At 39.8% G+C, this 22860-nt stretch overlaps 1 protein-coding gene across 1 annotated transcript in view; it reads left to right on the forward strand.

Moving 5' to 3' along the window:
* Window positions 1–22860, forward strand: part of LOC122178229 (ovostatin-like) — a 95077-nt gene that overhangs the window by 64588 nt on the left and 7629 nt on the right. Inside the window, 28 exon segments of the mRNA XM_042868285.1 lie at window positions 17–185; window positions 708–792; window positions 1359–1470; window positions 2414–2528; window positions 2741–2850; window positions 4568–4726; window positions 5142–5369; window positions 5879–5936; window positions 6441–6586; window positions 8178–8327; window positions 9791–9961; window positions 10332–10408; window positions 10410–10459; window positions 11077–11173; window positions 11656–11884; window positions 13199–13322; window positions 13662–13780; window positions 14209–14260; window positions 14468–14551; window positions 15171–15347; window positions 15857–15938; window positions 16382–16538; window positions 17046–17120; window positions 18602–18767; window positions 18885–19102; window positions 19720–19935; window positions 20347–20471; window positions 20847–20937. Of these exon segments, the coding sequence (XP_042724219.1) occupies window positions 17–185; window positions 708–792; window positions 1359–1470; window positions 2414–2528; window positions 2741–2850; window positions 4568–4726; window positions 5142–5369; window positions 5879–5936; window positions 6441–6586; window positions 8178–8327; window positions 9791–9961; window positions 10332–10408; window positions 10410–10459; window positions 11077–11173; window positions 11656–11884; window positions 13199–13322; window positions 13662–13780; window positions 14209–14260; window positions 14468–14551; window positions 15171–15347; window positions 15857–15938; window positions 16382–16538; window positions 17046–17120; window positions 18602–18767; window positions 18885–19102; window positions 19720–19935; window positions 20347–20471; window positions 20847–20937 (3642 nt within the window).

Raw genomic sequence — 22860 nt, forward strand, 5'->3', positions numbered from 1 at the left:
TATTTTTTCCCCTCAGGATCCACAAAGCAACAGGATCTTCCAGTGGCAAAATGTGACATCAGAGATTAACATTGTCCAGTTTGAATTCCCATTAGCTGAAGAGCCTATACTAGGAAACTACAAAATTATTGTAACAAAGAAATCAGGAGAGAAAACAAATCACTCATTCCTTGTGGAGGAATACGGTAAATGCTACCTTCTGGTTTTAAATCAGAGTAGAAAACATGAACAGAGATAAATCTTTATCAAGTAATCCTTTTGATTGGTAACACTTTAAACAGCTCTCTAGCAAATATAACACCGTATAGCTGTGAAAAAAGAAGAAAAAAGACAGAGAAAAAAGATTAACCATTTTGCACAGATTCAGCTGGGAAAAGAATCTGCATAACAGATCAATGAACTGATGGAAAAATCCACTGTGACGATGTAACCTTCTTGCAGGCTGGTCCATCAGCTTTCCTGGCCAAAGCTGGGCAGTGCTTCTAGACATCACAGAATTCATCATTCATAAGTTTTGACTTTTCTTCACAGCTTTCAAAAAACAGCTACATTAGTCTTCACGTGTCATATTGCTTCTGAGGCATATTGACACCCCAGTTTTGAGCTGGTACTCCATCTCTGACTAATGATATAACCTCATTCTCTATTTTATCTCAACCTGCAAGTTGACAATAATGCCAACGTTGGTTTGTTGTTGTCTGTTGTAGTGTTGCCAAAATTTGATGTTACATTCACTGCACCAAAAAGTCTTACAGTCATGGATTCAGAATTGACAGTGAAAATCTGCGCAGTGTAAGTACCAAGTGTAGGATATGGTTGGCTTCCCAGGCTGTGAGCGTGCACTGCTGGCTCATGTCCAGCTTGCCATTCACCCATACTCCTAAGTCCTTTTCAGCAGTGTTGTTCTCCATTCTTTCATCCCCCAGCTTGTACTGATAGTGGGGATTGCCATGACCCAGGTACAAGATCTCATAATTTATTATAGAAGGCTGAAGCCTTGAACCACTTGCAGTTACGAGAAGCTTCATTTTGATCTCAATAAGTCTAGGACTTCAATCTAAGATAAACAGTGGAGAAAACAGTCATAATTTAGAAGTAATTTTTGACCACCAATCTTATAGATGTATTTATTTTGACATTTACGGCATAGCTTTGGTTTGTGAGTGAAGTAAAACTTACCAGTTTTTCAACTTCACATTTGTATTATCCTTCTGGAAGGAGAATTAAGAAAATGCCTGTGAAATTACTCCAGTCCCTGGCTTGCCAGGTCACTGGTCATCCTGGGTCTATTCCTGAACAGGTTAATTTAAGTCAGTTTTTCAAGCATCGTCTCATAGACCTATTTCTTCTTCTCCCAGGTACACCTACGGCCAGCCTGTTGAGGGGAAAGTCCAGCTCAGTGTGTGCAGGGATTTTGATTCATATGGGAGGTGCAAGAAAAGCCCAGTTTGTCAATCATTTACCAAAGATGTATGATGCATAATTATTGCTCTTTATGCTTGCTCTCTCCTCAGTGCTAGTGCATCTCTTCCTTTGCTGGCTGCACTTTTTTTTTCTTTCATTGTTGCTTTACTTTACTCTGTTCATCTATTTGCTTCCAGGAACTCAGAGCATTTAATTATCTTCTTGGTTTTAGGCCTGATGAAGTACAGACATGTTCTTTCTCAGTTTCCCACCTGAAATGTGCATAATGATCCTGTCCTGTATAATAATTTTGAAAGTAATGAGAGAATACTCCCTTTTGAAAGCTTTGGAAAATTTTCCTCTTGACAGCAGAGAACTGATAAAATTCAGTAAACAATTTTTGCCCATTTTCACTCTGCTGTGGAAGGCCTGTCATTTATCAGGTAGAATAAGCGATCTGTGGATGTAGAAAGTATACAGACCCAAGAACTTTCATTTGTCTCACTGATTAAATATCATTGTAAGCAGAGATGATCTGTGTTCATTCAATACTATGCAACACTGTGTTTCTAAGACAGTGTACTAAGAAATTAAAAAGTAATGGAAAGAAAAGAGAACATGTAATGTGCTCACGATTGATTCTGGATGCATCAGTATTCTCCCAGACTCCCCAGAGTCAAGAGCTGCCTGACAGGGAGAGTAAGATAGAACAACTATTTGCAAGAGTTTCTTGGTCTCCTCTCCTGTCAAAACTGATGGGAGTGTCATTCATCTCCCACTGTTTCCAGGCAATGCTGGACACTTCATAAGACAGAAAAAATGGGAGTTTGATGGACTTATAAATGCAGCATGCTGTCCTGGATCATAGGTGTAAGGCAATGTCACAAGAAGCATCTGCACAAGACTTCAGTAATGGTTAAAGACATCAGTAAATAAAGGTCTTGTATATTACCAATATCTTTTGTAAGCTGTGATTCTTGTAACAGGATTAGTTTTCTTCACTTTCCAGCTGGATACAGATGGCTGCCTCTCCCAAGTTCTCAGCTCCGAGGTTTTTGAACTAAATCGCATTGGTTACAAGAGGAATCTTGATGTGAAAGCCACTGTCACAGAGAAAGGAACAGGTAATCCCTTCTACACAATCAGTAACAACAATAGTGGTATGAACAAAAAAGAAAGGAAGGAGTATTCAACTCTTGTTTTCTGAGCACAAAGATATATTTTTGAAGAAGAATGTCCATTTTTATAAGCATATTTCCATGCAATGTTAAGTCTGATGAAGATACAAGATGCAAGACAAAGTGTATTTTCCTTTGACTCTGGGCATGTCTTACAGGTCTGCAACTTACAGCTACTCAGTCTATTTCCATAACTCAAGTGATGAGCAGTTTACAGTTTGAGAATGTGGATCATCACTACAGAAGAGGAATTCCTTATTTTGGACAGGTAAATGAGAGCATGAAGAGATTGTACTGAAGATGACTGAGAGTAAATAACAAGATAACAGTGATGGGAAAGATTGGGAAATTATTTTGGGGAACTGTTTTCTCCATAGGCTTCTTTCTTTACATATACAATGCCCTATCAGTACTTCTGAATACAGATGAGTATAAGATTGTCCGGGTTTGTGTCTGCCAGAAATACTTTGGATCAAAACGATCCATTAATCAGCATATTTCTAGCTTGTATTTTCAACTTGATGTAAATCACTGCTTCTCTCTTCAGAAGCGACAAATAAAAATGGAGAAATTTTACTTAAGAAAAAAAAGAAAGGAATTAACAACAGTTTCTCCTTCTAAAAGCCTTTTCATTATTTTATGTTTAATGACAAATCCCACATCACTCTCAGTGATTGAAAGGGTAGATATAAATCTATCTTTCTTCCACTTACATCCAGTTCAGATTTTTTATTTTCAATGAGGAAAGGCTTAGGGGTCATTTTATCAGTGGCACTGAAAGGAAGGAAGTGATTGTTCTTTAAGGAATTTTTCTCCTCTGGTAGATGTTCATATGACTTTCTCATTTGTTCTCCACTCCCACCCCATTCTTCAGAGTGCTGTGCATCTCCCTTACAATTACTTACCAGAGGAGAGTGGCTCAACACGCTCCCTGGTGCAGTGTGCCACAATCAATTCATGAAATACACACATTTCCCCACATGCTAAATGCTGAATGTAGAAAGACATATGGTAGGAGGCTGGGATGTCTCCATCTCAGAGACAAAATTCTTTTCAATTACAATCATTTGGCATTTTCTTTGCTTCTGTGGAAGAAAAAAAAAAAAAAGAAACAAAAAATGTAGAACTTAAGATCAATGCAGCTGCCATAAAAAAACTTTCTCAAAATGCATCCCTTCCTGATCCTGTACTTGTTTCATCTCATCCTATTTGCAATTCTCCCCCAGCACTATGAAATATCTTTTTTTCTATGTTATATGCCTTCACTTTTGTTGCATTCAGTTCACTGAAGTCAACGTTTATCTAAATGACTTTTAGTTCGCTATTTGCATGTATACTTCAGAGGTAATTTCTCTTCGCTCCATATCTGGACAGTAAGGGTAGTCAGTGTATTTAATATATCGTTACTCCTTCTGCTCTTTTTTGTTGTTGTTGTTGCTTGTTTGCTTTTAATACAAATGAATGCTCATTTCAAGCAACCTAAAGTTTATTGAATTGTTTCTGACATCTCTTATTTCTTTGTTTAATACTTTGTTTAATATGTTTAATAATTTCTTTGTTTAATAAATAGAACAGATAGTGGAGAAAAAATGAGAAAAATGTTCAAATCAAAGATATGAAGAAAAAGTCTTCAGACTTGGAAAGTAACAGCATCAGAGACTAAGAAAGGAAAAAACAGAGAAAAGTAATTGTATATTTAAACTGGAAATGTATAGTCAGGAAGGAGTGATGTTTAAAGAGATGAGACTTAAGAAATTCTTGCTTCTCATTCAGTGATGCAACAGCTGCTGAAGAAGCTCCTTTTGCATGCATTAGGTAGCAGCCTAGCAGCCAGACAGTGAAGATAAACATTTTTCTAAAGTATTAATTGGAAGGGAGGAGAAAAAGCTATTCTGTTCGGTGGAGAAAGAATGGCTGTAAGTTATGCATATCTATTCACAGATATATAACAATATAAACATATTTGTCATTTTCTTCTCCTATAGATCAAGCTGGTAGACAAAGACAACTCTCCTATTTCCAATAAAGTTATCCAGCTATTTGTTAATAACAAGAATACAAACAACTTCACCACTGATGTTAATGGTTTTGCTTCGTTTAGCATTGACACATCCAAAATGTTTGATCCTGAGCTTAGTCTGAAAGTGAGTACAGAACGAGATGGGAGGGGAGGGAAGGAGAGGGATAGGATGGCAGAGAGGGAGAGGGAGATGGAAATGGAGACAGAGAAAACTGATCTTAAACTGAACTCCAAAAGATAGGATGAGGTTTGAATTCTGGTAATAAAATGTGATTTGTCTCACTTCATGTTCTAGAGTTCTCAAAAAAAAAAAAAAAAAGCCATAAAAGAAGTGAGGAAAGTACCTGAGTTGTTGCAATGCAATGTCTTGCTGCAAGGCTGCAAGATCATTGCGCTACTTCTTCCTTACCTGTTTGGGTTTACATGTGATTCTTAAATTTGTGGATTCTGTGAAATAATCTTTCTGATGTACGTGACAACAATTTCCCTAGTGAGCTATGTTTGTTTTCCTTTTCTTCCCTTCTACCTCTCCTAATCAGGCAATATACAAAACCAGTGACCAGTGCCATTCTGAAGGCTGGATAGAGCCTTCCTACCCAGATGCATCTCTCTCTGTCCAGCGCTTGTACTCCTGGACTAGCAGTTTTGTGAGGATTGATCCACTGTGGAAAGACATGAGCTGTGGGCAGAAGAGGATGATCACTGTGTACTATATCTTGAACACAGAAGGATATGAGAATACCAGTATGGTGAACTTCTACTATGTGGTGAGTATAGGTTTATTGCAGTTCCACTGAAAGGGCTTTACCAGGAATTTATCTGGCAGTGCACGTACAGCAGTTATGGTAGTGAGCTCTTTTGGTTTCTGGAAGCCACTTCAATGACCAGTAACCTAAGATCAGAAACAGTACCAAGCTGACTTAGAAAAACTACTTAATCGGGCAAAATAATCCAGATATCTGGCCAGGTTACTTAATTTTATAGCAAGTAGCCACCTTTAACCATTTTTATACTGTCTTAGGCCATGGTTCATTTCCCTCCTGTCCAATAAACTCTTTTTCCTTGCCCTAGTCCCTTCCATCATTTTTTCTTCTGCTTTCTGGCCAGTGGCAGCAGCAGTGGCAGCATCTAGCATGCCTTGTGGCTGATATTTAAACATTTGAAGCCATGCCAATGTGCGTGTATCAATTGTCATGTTGATGCATGTTGAATTTGATTGTCACTTTCTTCTTCCAACCTTTAATAATCCATAAATGTATTGCTATTTTCTTTACAGGGCATGGCAAAAGGCAAGATTGTCCTCACAGGGGAAATAAAAGTTAATATCCAGGCTGGTAAGTTAAGTTGTCATCATCATGTTTCTGCATTTAAGAAATAAATGGGTAAACTGGAGGACTGGGGACCAAGACAACATTTCTTGGATGTGCACAGCAGCTATGGAATGGCTGTATCCCTTTTCACCAATGCATGTGTGCATGATTCTATCACTACCACTAAGAGCAAAATAAACTCAGGTGTAGTTCAGAAACCAGTGTCAGGTGAGTCAAGATGCAGTGTCATGTAAAGATCTTCCCAAAGGATTAGGGAGGGAATGCAGTGTCTGGTCTTGGGGGCTGTCTGGCCACATGTTCAAACTCACAGTAAATCTGAAGGCATCTGGATCTAAACTGTGACATGTCACCTCCTGGCCAGTGTCCGTTACTCCAGGATTTTTCAGTTTATAGTCCAACTGCAGATTGTTCCATGGACTGGTACAGATGCATGTCTGTCTATATGGTAGCTACAAGAGCAGACCTTCATGTTTGTCTCCGTATTAGTCTCTTCTTCTCAAATAACAGATCGAAATGGCACTTTCATGATCCCACTTGTGGTCAGTGAGAAAATGTCTCCAGCCCTTCGGTTGCTTGTATATACGTTACACCCTGCCAAGGAGCTGGTAGCAGACAGTGTCCGACTTCCAATCGAGAAGTGCTTCAAAAACAAGGTGAGAAGTGCTAAGAATTTGGCTGTTGCCAAATAAATACAAATCCTTTGTGCACACATTTATTTCTTCTTCATTCTTCTTTTTTTCTCTTTGGCCTTGTATCTTTTCTTTACTTCCACCTATCCTCATTGCCAAAAGGTAAATCCTCTAAAATTAAAATCTACTTTTCTGAAAACACACTACTCTCAAATTCTACCAGCTTCTCTAAAACTATACTAGTGTCCTATATAGTTTGGAGTGCCTGTTTTTTAACCATAAAAATGTGTTTTAGTCTTACTCCACTTTACAGTGTAATCTAATTTTTTACACTTTTTCTGATGAATAAAAATGCAGTTTATGCTTACCACAATTAAATACACAGGTTGCTCCAAAAGTAATATCTCCTATTTATTTCTATGGAAACTACAACAGATTCAAAGAGCACAATAACATGGTCTGACATAACAATAATATTCTCAGCTACAAAATATAGTCACCACCACTAGTTATGCATTTTCACCAGCAAAGAACAAAATCCTGCATGCCACACTCATTAAAATATGCACGGTCATCTGGAACATGGTTTGTCTTTCATGTCATTTCAGCTACTGCTGAAATGCACCACCCACTGCTTCACTTTACTAACAACCAATCTTCAGTCTCCATAAACATTCAAGTAAGTATTGATGAATGTCAGTGGGTGCAATTATTTCACCTGGAGGAATTCAGTGATTCACAATTGCTTCATATGCACTTGCGCATCAAATGTCACTTTGTTGGACATCCACTCCACTGCCATCTGTCACATGGCAACAAAATGTAACAAAAGACTGGTGGGAACATTCAGCCTCTACTGCCATACCACCTACATCTGCTTCTGAGGTTGTGAGTCAACATAATAAAATAAGAGACATTACTTTCAGGGCAGCCCTCATACATACAGGAGAAAAAGGTTTTTTTTGTTTGTTTTTTGTTTTATGTTTTTTTCCCTCCTTTTAGAAAAACCTGGACTCTGATTTGTAATTTTGAATTGAGATTTCAATTTTAAGTTTTTTCTTATCTTTTGTTCTTGAAAGCTAAAAGATATTCAAACATGAAACAAACGATCAAGAAGATAAAACAAGTGGGTCTAAGCAGAAGTTTTCATTTATCTCGTCATCTCCAACTACTACTTTTTCCCTCTTATCTAAAACAAGTATCAAGTTCTTTTTTTTGCTTTGAAAAAAATCAAAACAAGATTATTTGCACTGTAATTTTTAAGGTAGTACAAACTTGTAGTAAAAATATGATTTGCTCATTGTAGTTCTTATCACATGCAGTCAAGCGTTATAATAAGATTTTGTTTGACATAAGCAGCAGCAGAATCACATTTTATTTTAAATAACTTCAGGTAGGCCTCATTTAAGTTACCACAACGTAGGAATCTAAGTGTGCTTATTGCCTAAGCCTCCATTATAGCTGAGGCTTGGTTAACAGAGGCAGTAGAGGCCAACACCCTCTAGTAAGACCCACGGTGCTTCAATAGAAGAACCTTACATTATTCTTCTCAACATCCAGAGAAGCCTTAAGCAGTAAGGATTAGCCACACCAACATGTGTTTGATAAATTTCAGGTCCAGTTGCAATTCTCTGAAAAGCAGATGCTCACCACTTCCAATGTCAGTTTAGAGATCGAAGCTGCTGCTAATTCTTTCTGTGCTGTGAGGGCAGTGGATAAAAGCGTGCTGCTTCTGAAGACTGAGACAGAGTTGTCTGCAGAAACAGTAAGTTACCCAAACAAGTACATTTTCTCCTTCCTTGCAATATTGTTTTATTCTCTATTACAGTTTCTTCACTAGAGATTGTTAGCATGTATTGGACATCCCCCAGTATTTACATGCGCTGGTCATAATAATATGTACATAATACGCAGACTTCATTTCTTAGCAGTCAGATGTCCTGTAAAGGACCTAGGATTTGATTTAAGCAGTGACTCTTGGACTTGCATAGTCATTTGGGAAGCTTCAGGAAATGATCACAAGTCAATAAGCACGCCACACAGAGACAGCTTTATCCTGGGTACTGTACCCTCTGAAAGATGCAGGACAAGAAAAGGCTTGAGAAAGAGTAAAATTCCAAATTGAAGGTGGAAGCCTCAGCTTACTTTGCAGGTAGCAGTCCCATGATCCTTATGCTCTGTAAGAATCACAGAACCTCACATAGAATACCCACATTTGGAAGGGGCCTCTGTGAAGTTTATCCAGTCCAACACATTTCTCAAACAGGATCACCTACAGCTGGTTGCCTAGGACCACGTACAGATGACTTTCGAATGTTTCCAAGAAGAGAACTCCACAGCTTCTCTGGGCAACCTGTCCCAGTGCTCCATCACCAGCACACTTCAAAATTATTTCCTGATGTAGAGAGGGAACAACTTGTATTTCAGTTTGTGCCCATTGCTTCTTGTCATAGCAATAGGCACTGCTAAAAAGATCCTGTCTCTGTCCTCATTGCACCCTCATTTCAGGTAATTATTTACATTAATGTGATATCTCTGAGTCTATTCTTCTCTAGACTAAACAGTCCTAGCTGTGAAATGCTCATCTTTGTGATAGTTTCTTGCAGTCTCTCCAGCAGCTCTTCTATCTCTCTTGTACTGAGGAGCCCACATTTAGTTCCAGCATACTAGGTGTGGCCTCTCCAGTGCTGAGTGGAGGGAAAGAATCACCTCCCTCAACCTGCTGGATACTATCCTCCTAATGTTGCCCAGGAAACAATGGGAATTTGCGCATTTGTTGACTCTTGTCTATCAGGACTCCAGATCCTTCTCTGAAAAGCTGCTTTCCAGCTGATTGACCCCACACATATATTGATGCTTGGAATTATTCTTCCCCAGGGACAGGACTTCGCACTTCTTTTTTCAGGTTCATTACTCTCCTGTAGCGCTGTTTCTCTGGCCTGCAGATATTCCTCTGGATGGCATCAAACTAGTGGAGGGCACACTCCCATCATCAGATTATTAATGAAGATATTAAACAGGGCTGGATCCAGTACTGACCTCTGGGGTACACATTAGTTACTGTTCTTTGTTCTCACCAGTGATCACTACCTTCTGGGCCTGGCTGTTGAAGAGTTTTCAGTTCAAGTAACAGAGCATGATTTCAAACAGGCAAGCATCTCAGCGCTGGTAATTGCCAGCACATGACTATATAATCAAAATCAATCTTTGTGTTTCCTTCCCTCACAGATATACAACTTGCATCCTATTCAAGACCTACAAGGCTATATATTCAATGGATTCAATCTAGAAGATGATCCGCAAGACCCCTGCATCTCACCTGATAACATCTTTCACAAAGGCTTGTATTACAGACCTCTAACTTCTGGATTAGGCCCAGATGTATATCAGTTCCTCAGGGTAAATATCCTACACATGATTTAAATCTGTTGAAGTCAGTTTCTACTTTCCGTTGAATGTGATGATCTTTAGGGTCTTTTCCAACCTTGGCAATTCTACGATTCTATGATTCTACTTATGTAGTAGCTTTACAATTTTTGCAATGCTCTTAGCAGAACTCATACGAGGAAAATTCTCTGAATTGACATCCATTCTCAATTGATTCTGATTCTGACTCTGTGATTTTCCATTGTGCCCAGAACTCCCAAAAGTCTGCATATACGTCTTTGGGCTTTTATGTGGTGGAAAGGTAGTAATGGGAAGAGGGAGGAATAAAATAAACCTCAGCTGCAATATGGTTATGGCTGACACCAAAATGTATTTTTCACAGGATATGGGCATGAAATTTTTTACCAACTCAAAGATTCGTCAACCAGTTGTGTGTACTAGTGGAACAGGAAGACCTCCATTTCTTGAATGCAGGATTCACAGCTTCTACGCACCACGTCAAATTATCAGGTAGTATAGGGGATAGGTAAGCGATTTTATTTTTCTCTTAAAAAAATAGGATTTTTTTTTTGAACAGACGTGGACAGTCCTCACAACTCTCCTTTGTCAGTGTTCAGCATTCAGAACTGTTCTTTTGAATACTATGGCTCAGAATGAGATGGCTTACTATAACAAGTACCCAAAAAACCCTTTCAGGCCTACACTTCTGATTCATATCCAGTTTAATACTGGGAAGCATTGGCAACTGGGAGAGTGTCAAACAAAAGGGACACTGTTGACAGTGATTCCTTTCTTTCCAGAGGTTACTGAAGAGACAGTGCATCATTGTGGCCATCACACAGATTTGAGAGCCAAGTGTTCTGAATCCTAGGTCTTATGCTCATGTTTGGAGACCAGGAGCAGTTCAATAAATGCTTTCTTTTCTTAGTAATGTAAGGTTATACCAAATTCATGAACACATTAGTGACTTTAATTAATACTTGGATGGAAATACCGCTAGTTTCCAGTAGAAAGTGAGTGAACACTAATTATTGTTTGTACTTGTTCATGCAAATCAAAGCTTGTCCTTTCTGGGAGTCTTTACTACATGAATGAGGACTAACTAAATTCCCACTATCTCTTAACAGCTGAAGTAGCTAGAGAAGAACATGTGAAGAGATACATCCTTGACACTGTTAGGGAATTCTTCCCTGAAACTTGGATTTGGGATATTGTCCTAATAAAGTGAGTACTGCTGCTTCTCTCTCTTTGCTGTACTTTAAAAGTTACTAAATGTCCATATATTCTCCTGCATTATTGTAACTTCTTGCCACCTCTTCTTACTATTTGACATGGAAGAACCATGTTTTTCAGTCTTCTTCTGACCATCCGCCCTCCCTACAATATTAACCAAAACATTTATTTCCACAATATGTATACTGTGAGTCATACTCCCTATGAAGAGAAACCTCTGTTTCTCAAAACATTGGTCTGCAAAGCAAGGAATCTGAGTTTTCTTTCCAAAGTCAGGGAAATGATGGGCAGAAGAACTTCCACACTGACTTCTCTGAGAAGACTTGGATGGTAAGTTCTGTGAGGGCTTGGATGTGGGATTTCTACAAACAGAACAGTGATAGCATTCATCCTGAAAACTTAGAGTTTCTACAGAAAAGTAAGTTATATGAAAATTCATCTGTCCAAACCCATTCTTTGTACATTCCCACCAGCTCTACTGGAAAAGCTAGTGTCTCATACACCATCCCTGACACTGTCACTGAATGGAAGGCCAGTGCCTTCTGTGTGGAAGAATTGGCTGGATTTGGTATATCTGTGCCTGCTACCCTGACAGCCTTCCAGCCTTTCTTTGTGGACTTCACCTTGCCATACTCCATCATTCATGGAGAAGATTTCCTGCTTAGAGCCAATGTCTTTAACTACCTCAATCACTGTATTAAGGTACGTACATCTGCCCACGCTTTTAATCCCTATCCCACCTCCAAGCATTCTGCAGGCTTTGTAATTTGGAAAAACAAGCAAACAGACAGACAAACAATCAAACAAAAAAAAGTATCAAAATGATGGATGCAAATGACTGGATCTGCCTCTGCTTGATTGAGGCACTGCTCCTTCTATCTAATGATAGACTGAATTTGTCCTACACCACTACAAAACCGGAGGAGATCTATGTGAACTATGTCTAGGATGTTTGTACAAATACCTGTCTTCTGAGACCTAAGAAGAAAGGGAACAGTGCTTTGTGGAGTATCATTCACTTTTCAATGTTGTGTAAGCCATCACATTTTATTGGGGTCCTTTTTTAAGGATATGTGGTGTTGTGAAGGAATGAAGTGCTTGTACCTCCCAAATAGAAGCGTATAGGAAGAGCAACAAGTGAAGAACAGAAAAAACTTTGTTCCCTGGGACAAAGGTTCTCTAAAGCAGGGAGTATCAGAGTCCCAGTACTTCACCCAAAAGAGTGTATGTGCAGCTGGAGAATACTGGTCTCAGACAGTGGTTGTCTGTGCTCTCAGTGCTCTGTACTTTCCAGGCAAAATGTCTCCAGACCACAGGCGCAATGTATCTCTACACTGAAGGAGCTTACATACACTTGAAGAAAGAAAAGCAGAGATCTTCTCTTTGATTTCTTGTTTGTTATGCTGAATCCTAAAACGAGAGGCAAGCACAAATTCTAGACTTCTTTTGCTTAATTTATCTGCTGAAAATCAGCTCTCTGGTCTCAAAAGGAGACTGTCAAAAAAGGATGAAAAATCAAGACACATCTTAGTCATTTTTTTGTTTCGAACTCTGTTAATAGTTTGACTAGGGAAGAAAAAAAAAAAAAAAAAAAAAAAAAGCCTAGGGCTTTAAACAGCCTATTAAAAAAATTTATCAATTATTGAGGCTTTCATCTCTTCACCTTGTTCTTCAACAGCAACAAAAACATAACCAAACATTAAATGATATCTTCCTTTGCAAGTTAGTCAGCACCAGGTCAACTGGACGTAGTTCCACATCCTGATCCAGAAACAGATATATGTATAGGGTATTTAATATCTCAGTGAAGAATGTCAAGAGGAGCAGAAGAGGACACTGCCAAAGTTGCATCTGATAGATGATTCACCTGTATGCCATTATCCCAGGCTTTCAATCTGCTTTACACTGTTAATACTTGACATAAGTACAGTTGATCCACCCACTCTCAAACAATAAAGCACCATTTTTCTATGGTATAAAATCTTTATCACACCATATTCCTCTCTCTGTTCTCAGATTAATGTTTTGCTGTCAGAATCCCTTGATTATCATGCAAAACTCATCTCCCCAAAGGATGATGGATGTGTATGTACCAAAAAAAGAAAGTCCTATGTCTGGAATATTTCCCCCAAAGGAATTGGTAAGTGGCTTGGAATCTATCTGGTTTCGTAGGACTGTTACTAATCAGTTTATACCTCATCTGTAAACCTAATTCTTTTCCAACCTGGATAATTTTGTCTACCCCTATTCCAGCTGTCCAGGCCAAAAAGCCCCTCCAGAAATGCAGGGTATTTATCATTTCAATTTTTAGAGATCAGTTCTCTTCCCATATGTCTCACCTAGAGTGATTGATCATTCATTGTGCTACACTACTTACTCTACTATTCTACAGATAATCATTATCAGATGCAATTTCTCACTTTAACCATAAATCTTCTTGACAGAGGTCAATTTTCCCTCTTTTCTGCTACTATTTAAGGCGAAGTATTATTCAGCATTACGGCTGAGACCAATAACGATGAAGCTTGTGAAGAAGAAGCACTTAGGAACATCAGTATTGACTACAGGGACACCCAGATCAGGACATTGTTGATTGAGGTACTGCTGACAGCACTTCTTGTTTGCCCTGTACTTCCTACCATGAGAAAAGGAAATTGCAACAAAAGTACAAAAAGGAAGCAAAAGTTATTCTGGTTCCTTAACAAACTTCCTGTTTGGCTCCACACTCATCTGAATGGGACAGGGTTGGGCTGTTCAATCTAATTTTAAGTCCACACCCATCTGATGTCCTCTTCCATGAGGATCACTGGGTGTTGGTAAAGTGCACATCTTCCTCATACAGAGGAGAAGCTGGAAACGAGGGACTTTATCTGATTGGAACTCACCTTTTGTACTAGCTGCTTCTGTACAGCCATGTTATGATGGAGGAGGATGAGGCTGACGATGAATACTCTTGTCACTGCTTTGTTTCTCTATGCTTTGTTCTCATCTGCTGCATATGACTCTTCTTCCCATCACCATTCCAGCCTGAAGGCATAAGAAGGGAAGAGACCCAGAACTCCTTGATCTGCATGAAAGGTAAACGCTCAATATACTTGGGAAGGGAGAGGGAGAGGGGAAGGGGAAGGGGAAGGGAAAAGGGAGAGGGGAAGGGGAAGGGGAAGGGGAAAGGGAAGGGGAAGGGGAAGGGGAAAGGGAAGGGGAAAGGGAGGGGAGTGTTTGTTACCTGCTGTAACAAATGTTCTATACAAATATCCACAATATACTTAATATTTTTCTCTACAGATGATGTCATTACTCAAGATGTTGTAATAGATCTACCTACAAATGTGGTAGAAGGATCACCCAGAGCTTTCTTTTCTGTTGTTGGTAAACATGAAATTAATGAAACATTAAGAAAACTTTAAACAATGAAATGAAAGCTTTGTTGTGACTTTTCTTTCTTCCTGTGGGAAATCTTGAGCAAATAGATTGATTCTTATCTTGCCCAGCAATGTTCTCTGCTGCATCTAAAAATCAGTGACATCCCTATTCACATTTCTGTTTAAACTTACTGCATTTGAATGTTTTGCCCACAGGTAGCACAGTTCTGAGTGTGCTACCAGACTCATGCCCATAAGATTTTCTTCCACTCACCCGTGTACAAACTAGAGATGCTAATGGAAACTTTTTGGTCTTGTAGTGGCTTTGGTTTTATTATTTTAATAGACATCAAGTGTCTGCTTAAAGTGGCACTAAAATAGGTAGTATTTCTGGAATGGGCAATTTAATCTAAGCAAGAAAAGACAGGGCAGGAATTTAATTTATTTGTTGGCTTGACAAGCAGAACAGAACAAATCACTCAGAAAGTACAGAGAACTTCAGGCTTTCTAACAGAGGTTCTCTAACCCAGCCAGGTATTCCATGGCTCACCCTACTGAGTGAAAATTGCTGTATGTTTCTGTGGCCATGAGTTGTGCTAATTCCCCTGTCATGTTTTCTTCACCAGGTGACATCATGGGCACTGCCATGCAGAACATGCACCAGCTCCTTCTCATACCATTTGGCAGTGGGGAACAGAACATGGTCCTTTTTGCACCAAATATCTATGTACTGGATTATCTGGACAAGACAAGACAGCTGAGTGAAAATGTAAAATCCAAGACCGTTGGATACTTAGTGAGTGGTGAGAGCTTTGTGCATCTTTTTACAATGTGTGCTGAATTACTATTGGGGCCTAGTGAGCAGAAGCAGTAGCATGGCTATTCAAGCAGTATGGCACTGATGTTGTAGCACAGCTCAGAGATCCACTGCCTTGCTTTTTTTTTTCTTTCCTTCTCCTGCTCTACCTAAACTTGGTCATCATGTTTCCTTCGAGGTTCCATCTTTAAGTCCCTTCCTCCTCTTCCACACAAGCACAGCATCTGCCTTAATCCTGTCAGTTTAGGTAGAGCACAGAGCTGACATGCGCTACCTATTCTGTGACTCAGTGTTCCTACAGGACAGGACATTGTGTAGACTTAAGCTTCTTCAAAGCTTCCCCACTGTATGGCAGACAAATTTCACCGTTTCATGTTTTCCCATTGTGATTCCATGTAAATCCGATGGAAAATAGAATTAGAAGGTTTTTTTGTTTGTTTGTTTTCTTGTTTTGTTTTTTAATTAGATAACATTTTCTCTTTCACATTCTTTCAGGCTACCAGAAGCAGCTATCATACAAACATCCTGATGGGTCCTACAGCACATTTGGCATTAGAGATAAAGAAGGGAACACCTGGTGAGTGACTGGGAGCAGAAATGGCTTAGAAATGAATTTGCATTGAAATCACATGGTGTAGATAAAAGACACCTTTGCTAGCTGAATCAGGTGTACAGAGCTCGCTAGGAGTGAAACTCTAAGTACTAAGTGAAATGGCTTTCCAGCTCCTGTCAGAGTGCATACTGATAGTAGGTAGACTAAAAACTTGATTCCTGCACCTCATTTCTCCTATGGAACCCAATGCGCTGCAGTGCTTTGCATCCAGGATCAGCCACACAGTGTGCTAGTGTTCCTCCATGGATTCTAGCTAGATACAATTCTTTTTGGTACCCTTCCTTCGAGAAGTACACAAGAAAGCAAGTCACCAACTTGTTGGCTGTAATTATTCAGACTTGTGTCTAGCATGAGTGAAAAGGCTGACTTTTTCTAGATCAGCTCACAGCTTCATGGTTCCCTTGCAGGCTCACTGCCTTTGTGTACAAATCATTTGCAGAAGCTAGTCGCTTCATATTTATTGATGACAATGTCCAGGTTCAAACCCTGATGTGGCTGGCAAGAAAACAGAAGACAGATGGCTGCTTCCAAAGTGCTGGGATACTTGTCAACGATGCCTTGAAGGTGATAAAGAATTACTTTTGTTAAATTTATGCTCTTATCATTAAGATCCTCTCTCATTACTACCAAAACCTATACTTTCCTCTAAATGCTATACTCTTCTCTGCCTAGGGATACTTCTCCACATCTTACAGTAACTATTTCCAGACCAGTCAGCTTCCTCACTCTCTTTTACATATCTTGCACCTGCGAGAGGATTACAGGACAGGATTAGAGGAGATGATTCCTTAAGGGAATTTGTGTTTTCTGAGGATTTTTTATTGCTGCTGATGGTAGTTCGTTGGCTGTTGTCGATGAGGATTTTTTTTTTTTTTTTAATATATATATATGTTTAAATAGTAATGGGCTTTTCTTAACTTATGAGCTATCTCTGCTATGTGTGTATTTTCCTTTATTTTTGGGTTGCGTGCAGAAACAGCCACATTCTTCAGCTGGGATATGGCAACTCATATTTGAAAGCTTTTCATTCATGCTATTCACTGGTAATTCCTCTCTCCATATCCTTTTCAGGGAGGAGTAGATAATGAGCTGTCGCTTTCTGCCTATATCACCATTGCCTTACTGGAGGCTGGGCATTCTGTGTCGGTAAAGCCGCCTTTCACTACTGCTATTCATCTGGAATTAGTTCCCAGTTGTTACTTTGTATTCTGTACCTGCTACAAATAGTCCTAGAGAAAGACAAAGAGATGGAGAGAGAAAGTTCTCAGTTAACATTACCCTGCTTTCAATGACACTGTTCACCTTCACTTAAAAAATCTTCCTAGGGAGTAGCACACACACTATGGCTTAGCCTCAAATACGACTTAGTCAAGAAAATAAAGCATTACAGATAAATCTGTAAAATCTAAATGGAACTAAAAGCCATACTGGGAAAAGGAAGATCCACCATAGTGGAAAGCAGATTTATCCTTCTTTGAAAGTGACTTTCAGTACAAAGGAGAGCACAGCTGAGATGTTAGACTTCAGTATATCAGTTTCTCTGCCTCTAGTTTGTCGTGTACTTTTTGAGAAACTTCCTGATTAAGAAGAACATTAATGAAGACATGGAGTCTAACAGTAAACTTCTTTCACTTAATGTAAACCAATGAGAACTGCTCCAGAAGTAATGCCTCCTATTTTATTATGCTGGTTCATGAAGCCAGAGGTGGATGTTGGTGGTACAGTGATAGAATTTGAACATCCCTGCTAATATTCCATCAAATTTTATTGCTATGCAACATATGGAAGCAGATGGGCAGTCTGATGAAATGAGATCTGACATGGAAGTGTGTGTGAAGCAAAGGTGTGCTACTGAATTCCTCCATGCAGAAAAAATTGCACCCATTGACATCCATCAATGCTCACTGAACATTTATGAAGACCAAAGAGTGGATGTGAGCTCAGTGAGGCAATGGGTTGTGTTTTCAGCAGTGGTAACAGCAGCAGTGGGTCATCTCAGCTAGTACAAATTTTTATGAGTATGGTATGCAGGCTCTTGTTCATCACTGGCAAAAGTCATAGCTAACAGTGGTGACTATGTAGAAAATTAGCGTTTTGTAGCTGAGAACTTGCTTCGTCAAATAATGTTATTGTGGCTGTTGTAGTTTCAATGAAAATAAATCGGAGGCATTATTTTCAACACAACCTATGTAGTACAACTCCACAGAACTGAATTAAAATTTCAGTAGAGTCACTGAGGATAGAGACTATTCTGAAAATTTTAGAATTGTTCAAGTCAACAGACTCTTAATTACAAAAGTACAGTGTGAATTGTTACCATAGAGGTAAGCAGAAGGAATTAGATGTGAAAGAAGCAGAGAAGTCTTCTGTTTATCCACCTACATCTTCAGGAACACACTGAAAATCTGCTCTAATTGTATGGAATTTCAGTCTGAAATCCTTCCTTAAAGAGTCATGTATTCTCTCTCCCAAGGTTATTATACAAACTTAAGTTTTATTGCCATGGTGATGACAGGATGAACAAGAGGTTTAAAGACACTTTAGATCTAGTGAGGACAACTATTCAGAATTGAGACACATGTTGTTTTGGTTGTTGTTTTTATTTATTTGCTTGTGTGTTTTTGAAGTACACAGTAATCCGAAATGCCTTTTATTGCCTGGAGACTGCATCTGAGAAAAATGTCAGTGACATTTATACTCAGGCGCTTGTGACCTATGCCTTCTGCTTAGCTGGCAAGGCAGAAATATGTGAATCGTTCCTTAGAGAACTACAGAAATCAGCAAAGGAAGTTGGTGAGTTTCAGCCACATCAGGATTTGGGGAGGTGGGCAGATGGAATACATTTTACTGGTGGCATGCACCTTGACAATATTCCGTTCTCATTGCTTTTCACCCTCTTTGTTTATTCAGATGGTTCAAAGTACTGGGAGCAGAAGCAGAGATCCCCACCTGAAAAATCCCACCTCTTAGATCATGTTCCATCAACTGAGGTTGAGATCACCAGCTACGTGCTGTTGGCATTGCTCTACAAACCAAATTGCAATCAAGAGGATCTCACAAAGGCCTCAGCAATTGTGCAGTGGATTATCAGGCAACAGAATCCCTACGGAGGTTTCTCTTCCACACAGGTGCATAAACTCCCATCCCCCAGTTGGTCTTAGGAACTGGGACACTCTTGTCAGTGAGGCTATGACTAGTTTTACTTTTGTATCTTGTATCTCTTGTATCTTGCTTTCATGTATATAGAGACCAAGTCTTTTTCTTAGTGAGTCCTAAAACCTTTATTATTATTATTATTATTTTATTTTCCCTTCTTAACTATACCTAAGTTAAATACATAAAGGAGTAATTGGACTAGTAAGAAATCCAGATATTCATGTTAGCAGTAAACCTAAAAAACCCTCTTATTACCAGGTCTTAATTGCTATATGACCAAGAGATTCTCTGCAGTCCCTAGGAAACCCATGTATTTTCACTTGAAATATCTTATTGAGATGTGCTCTAGTGCTCATATTTTGTACTCTGAAACCTTTATAATTAGTAGAGATATTTCCTTCACACTAAAATATGCACATCAGAAGGAAATGCCTCCTTCTATGTGGGAAACTTGGAATCATATACAAGTTCAGGGTTTTTTTAACCAGGTCAAAGTGGCTTTGTTTTGTATTAGAATCATAATATTGATTTCCTCCACGTAATCACAGTGTAGCTAACTGTCTTTTTTTTTTTTTTTTTTTTTTTTCAGGACACGGTTGTTGCTCTTCAAGCCCTTGCTGCTTATGGTGAGGCCACCTATAATTCTTTTACACAAAATGCCATCAAGATCACTTCCAAGAACACTTTCGAGAAAGTATTCACTGTTAATAATGAGAACAGGCTCCTCCTGCAACAGACTCCCCTCCCTGAAGTCCCTGGGAAATACAACTTAATAGTGAATGGCACTGGATGTGTACTTACACAGGTAAGTGTCTTCTCTCTTCTTTACTGTATCCTACAATCTGCATGCAATGCAGCTGTGTTTCTGATGACTTTCCATCTGATTTCTCTTTCTTTTTCCTAATTATTTGATTTTCCTAAACTCTTTAAACAATCTTTTCTCTGTTTCATATTCTGACTCCTATGAAATCATAACATAGCAAAAAAAGTTTTTCTAATAGTAAGGGATTTCTAATGTGTGATCAAAAATGATAAAATGATTTTCTAATGTGTGGTGCACCTTTATGGACAAAATGCAGGACTGATGTGTCAGTCTTCAACATAATCAAGAATCATTCACATGCCCTGGAAACTTCACTCAGTCTGATGTTCTATTTTAGAATTCAAAGAAAAATCCTTGGCATGTTTAAAAAAGTTCTTTTTTTTCCTCTTCCAGACAGCACTGAGATACAACATACACCTTCCAGAGGGGGCATTTGGATTTTCTCTCTCAGTACAGACATCAAATGCTTCCTGCCCCCAAGACCAACCAGGAAAATTTGATATTGTACTCAAAAGCAGGTAATGTGCCATCAACAAACCAGCTGCACAGCTGACGTGCCAAGTAGAGTAATGTGTGTATTCAGTTTTGTTTAAAGTCATGAACCATGAGCTGATCTATCCTGGACAGTGTTGATGGTATCAACTAATATGACATATTTCCCAAAAGACCTTGTGATACTTACACTATTAATACATAAATTGCTAGCATGTACTTTGCCCCCTCATGCCAGAGTCCTTCCCACAGCGTCTCCCTTTCCACAGCGTCTCCCATTCGAGCCAGTCAGCAAGTGCATATGATTCACCCCATTCTTTCTGTGTTCTATGAGACTAATAGCCAAGAGAATTTCCTTCCCCTGATACAAACCAGGCTGACTGGGATGTCTGTTGTTTCAGTTACACAGGGAAGCGCTCTAGCTCCAACATGGTCATTATTGATGTGAAGATGCTCTCCGGCTTTGTTCCTGTGAAATCTTCCCTGGATAAGGTAAACAAAAGAAACATGATTAAATGAATCACCAAGGTAGATAGGAGATACCAGGTTGTGACTATAGGAATTGGATGAAAACAGAGGCATGGTACAAAAACTATTCACCCAAAAAGTGGGTGCAAATTTTGCAGATGACATCAGGTTAGGTGGGAGTGTTGATCTGTCTGAGAGCAGTAACGCTCTGCAGGGAGATCTTTTTAGGCTACAGTGATGTCACATGACATTCAAAAAAGCTAAATGCCAGCTCCCACATTTGTCATAACAACCCGTTGCATGGCATAGACCTGCTAAAGGATGACTGGAAAACTGCCCAGCAGAAAAAGACCTGGGGGTACTGGTCAACAGCCAGCTGAACATGAGCCGGCAGTGTCCCAGGCAGACAAGAAGGTCAATAGCATTCTGGCCTTATCAGAAATAGTGTGGCCAGTAGGACCAGGGAAGCGATTGTCCCTCTGTACTCAGCACTGGTGAGAACTTACCTTAAGTACTGTGCTCAGTTTAGCCTCCTCACTGTGAGATGAATATTGACAGAATCATAGAATCATAGAATGGCCTGGGTTGAAAAGGACTCTAAGATCATCTACTTTCAACCTCCCTGCCACAGGAAGGGTCACCAACCACTAGACAGGCTGCCCAGAGCCACATCCAGCCTGGCCTTGAATGCATCTCCCTCCTATTTGTATGCTCCCTTCAAGTATTGGAAGGCCACCAGGAGGTCTTCCCAGAGCCTTCTCTTCTCCAAGCTAAACAAGCTCAGTTCCCTCAACTTTTCTTCATAGGAGAGGTGCTCCCATTCTCTGATCATCTCAGTGGTCCTCCTCTGGACTCGTTCCAAAAGCTCTGTGTCTTTCTTGTGCTGGGGGCTCCAGACCTGGACACAGTACTGCAGATGGGGCCTTACAAGAGCCAAGTACAGGAGGACAATCACCTCCCTCTCCCTGCTGGTCACCCCTCTTTTAATGCAGACCAGAACACAGTTGGCTTCCAAACTGCAAGCGCACACTGCTGCGTTCAGCTTCTTGTCCACTAGGTCCAAGTCCTTCTATGCAGGGCTGCTCTCAAGGGATTCTTCGCCCAGTCTGTATAAATACTTGGGATTACCCAAGCCCAACTTGCGCTTGACCTTGTTGAACCTCATTAGGTTCACACGGGCCCACTTCTCCAGCCTGTCCAGGTCCCTCTGGATGCCTTGCCTTCCTTCCAATGTATCGGCTATAACACTCAGCTTGGTGTCATCTTTAAACTTGCTGAGGGTGCACTCAATGCCATTGTCAGTGTCACTAATAAAGATGTTGAAGAGCACTGGTCACAAGACCAACACCTGAGGGACATCGCCTGTGACTGGCCTCCACCCTGGCACAGCACCATTAATCACAACCCTGTGTCTGTAATCAGCCAATCAATTCTTAATCCTCCCAACAGTCCATCCTTCAAATCTATACCTCTCCAATTTAGAAAGAAGGATGTGGTGAGGGACCATGTCAAAGGCTTTGCAGAAGTCCAGGTAGATGACATCTGTTCCCTGTCCACTGATTCTATCAGTCCATCATAGAAGGTCACCAGATTGGTCAAGCCCTTGGTGAAGCCATGTTGGCTGTCTCAAATCACCTCTTTATCTCGTATGTGCCTTAACATAACTTCTAGGCAGATCAGCTCCATAATCTTCCCACGCACAGAGGTGAGGCTCACTGACCTGTAGCTCCCCAGGTTTTTCTTTCTTCCTTTCTTAAAATGGGAGTAATGTTTCCCTTTCTCCAATCACCTAGAACTTAACCCAGCAACCTTGATTTTTCAAATATGATGGAGAGTGGCTCAGCAACCACATCAGCCATCTCTTTCAGAACCCCAGGATGGATATCATCTGGCCCCATGAACTTATATACATTCAGTTTCATGAGGAGGTCTCAGACTTATTCCATT

This window comes from Lagopus leucura, unplaced genomic scaffold (assembly GCF_019238085.1).
Source record: "Lagopus leucura isolate 7727_CA_CO unplaced genomic scaffold, USGS_WTPT01 Super-Scaffold_100001, whole genome shotgun sequence".
Taxonomy (NCBI): Eukaryota; Metazoa; Chordata; class Aves; order Galliformes; family Phasianidae; genus Lagopus; species Lagopus leucura.